At 39.7% G+C, this 1,404-nt stretch overlaps 1 protein-coding gene across 1 annotated transcript in view; it reads left to right on the top strand.

The window, feature by feature from the left end:
• The window catches only part of LAMA1 (laminin, alpha 1), a 79,839-nt gene that overhangs the window by 71,304 nt on the left and 7,131 nt on the right, over nucleotides 1-1,404 (top strand). Inside the window, 1 exon segment of the mRNA XM_009073944.1 lies at nucleotides 798-910. Coding sequence (XP_009072192.1) covers nucleotides 798-910 — 113 coding nt within the window.

The raw sequence follows: 1,404 nt of genomic DNA, 5'->3' as shown, positions 1-1,404 counted from the left end.
ATTCCTGCCAAAGTGGCTCTGTGCTAAGATTTGCATTAGCTGTGCAATTCAACATTCACATTTTCCTGGTCACACACATGCAGTCTCTGCTCTGTGTCAAAGAGGAGGCACAAACCATTCCAGAGACCCATGGTGTCTGAATGCAGCTTGCATGGCACCTGTTTGCTCTCACACAGGCCCTGTTCCCTAGAAAGAAAGCAGCATTAATTCTCTCCTTCTGCAGCTGCACATCTTTATAATAAAGCCTTTCCAAAGCATCCTGAAAACATTTTTCTGTGGCAACAGAAAGCAAGATTTTATACATTTCATACAACTGTGGCTATAAAAAGAAATAAGTTGTCCTTCTTAGACCTAAAGTATAGCTTTGGCTCATACTCTGTTACTCAGCTCTTCATCCCCCAAAATCATAACAAAAATGTGTGTCCTCATTAAATGGGAAAATATTTCTACCAAGTCCATAAGATTTTCACACTGAAATTGTCTTCCAATATTTGTTATCAAAAGGGCTATCAATTAAGGCAAATAGTGAATGAATATTTCAAACTGCAAACATTTCTTAGTAGAAAAGACCAGTGTTGTCTATGATATATAACTTAATCATTAGAACTAGTTCTTTTGGAGCCTGAAGATAGCTCAGAATGACTGGGAGTTTAGTTAATTGATGTTGCTGTGTACTTTGTGGTTATCTTGTGGCTCAGTTTTGCTCCCTATAAAGTTCTGCATAGGCACATTGCCATTCAGCACTTGCTGGTCAGCACCTGGTACTATTCTTCTTAATAAAGTCCTTTCTTTAATAGGTGCTTTGTGCAAAAGAAGAGCTACCTGATCATATTCAAGGTGCCCATCAGTTTGGACTGGCCAAAGGCAGCCACTTGACACTGCTCTTCAATCAGTCTACTGTCAGGAAGAAGTGAGTGAATTGCACATGTACACAGTGTTATATTATATTGAGCTTCAAGAAGTACAGTGCTGTTTTTCAGCAATGATCACTGCATTGGCAGCTTTGAACATGGCCTTCAGGTTTCTGTAGGTTCCTCGTGGAAGAAGTTATCAAAACCATCATAATGTGATTCATGTGTCTTTCCCAGGTTTGTGGTCATGAGCTTATTAACTCAAGGTCAGAGTTCTGTATTTTTTTTCCTCTCAGACTTAAGACCTTCCTGTACCTTCTGTAAGTATTTTGATTTCAGTTTTCCACAGAGCTCAGCTGGTCCTTACTCCTTTGACTGATGCAGATAATATCTCACCTTCTCCTTCCACATCTGAAGGTGCACTTGAACTAGACAAGACTACTGAGAAGAATCATTTTGTTGATATGTGATAGTGTCTCTGCCTCTCTTACTTGTTTGAGAGGCTCCCAACAAGGTCCCCAAAATATAGTCTGCAAGTCACTTGTGTACACTT

This window comes from Acanthisitta chloris, unplaced genomic scaffold (assembly GCF_000695815.1).
Source record: "Acanthisitta chloris isolate BGI_N310 unplaced genomic scaffold, ASM69581v1 scaffold12674, whole genome shotgun sequence".
Classification (NCBI taxonomy): Eukaryota; Metazoa; Chordata; class Aves; order Passeriformes; family Acanthisittidae; genus Acanthisitta; species Acanthisitta chloris.
Note: the sequence above shows the minus strand (reverse complement) of the source record. Positions and strands in the feature narration are given on the sequence as shown.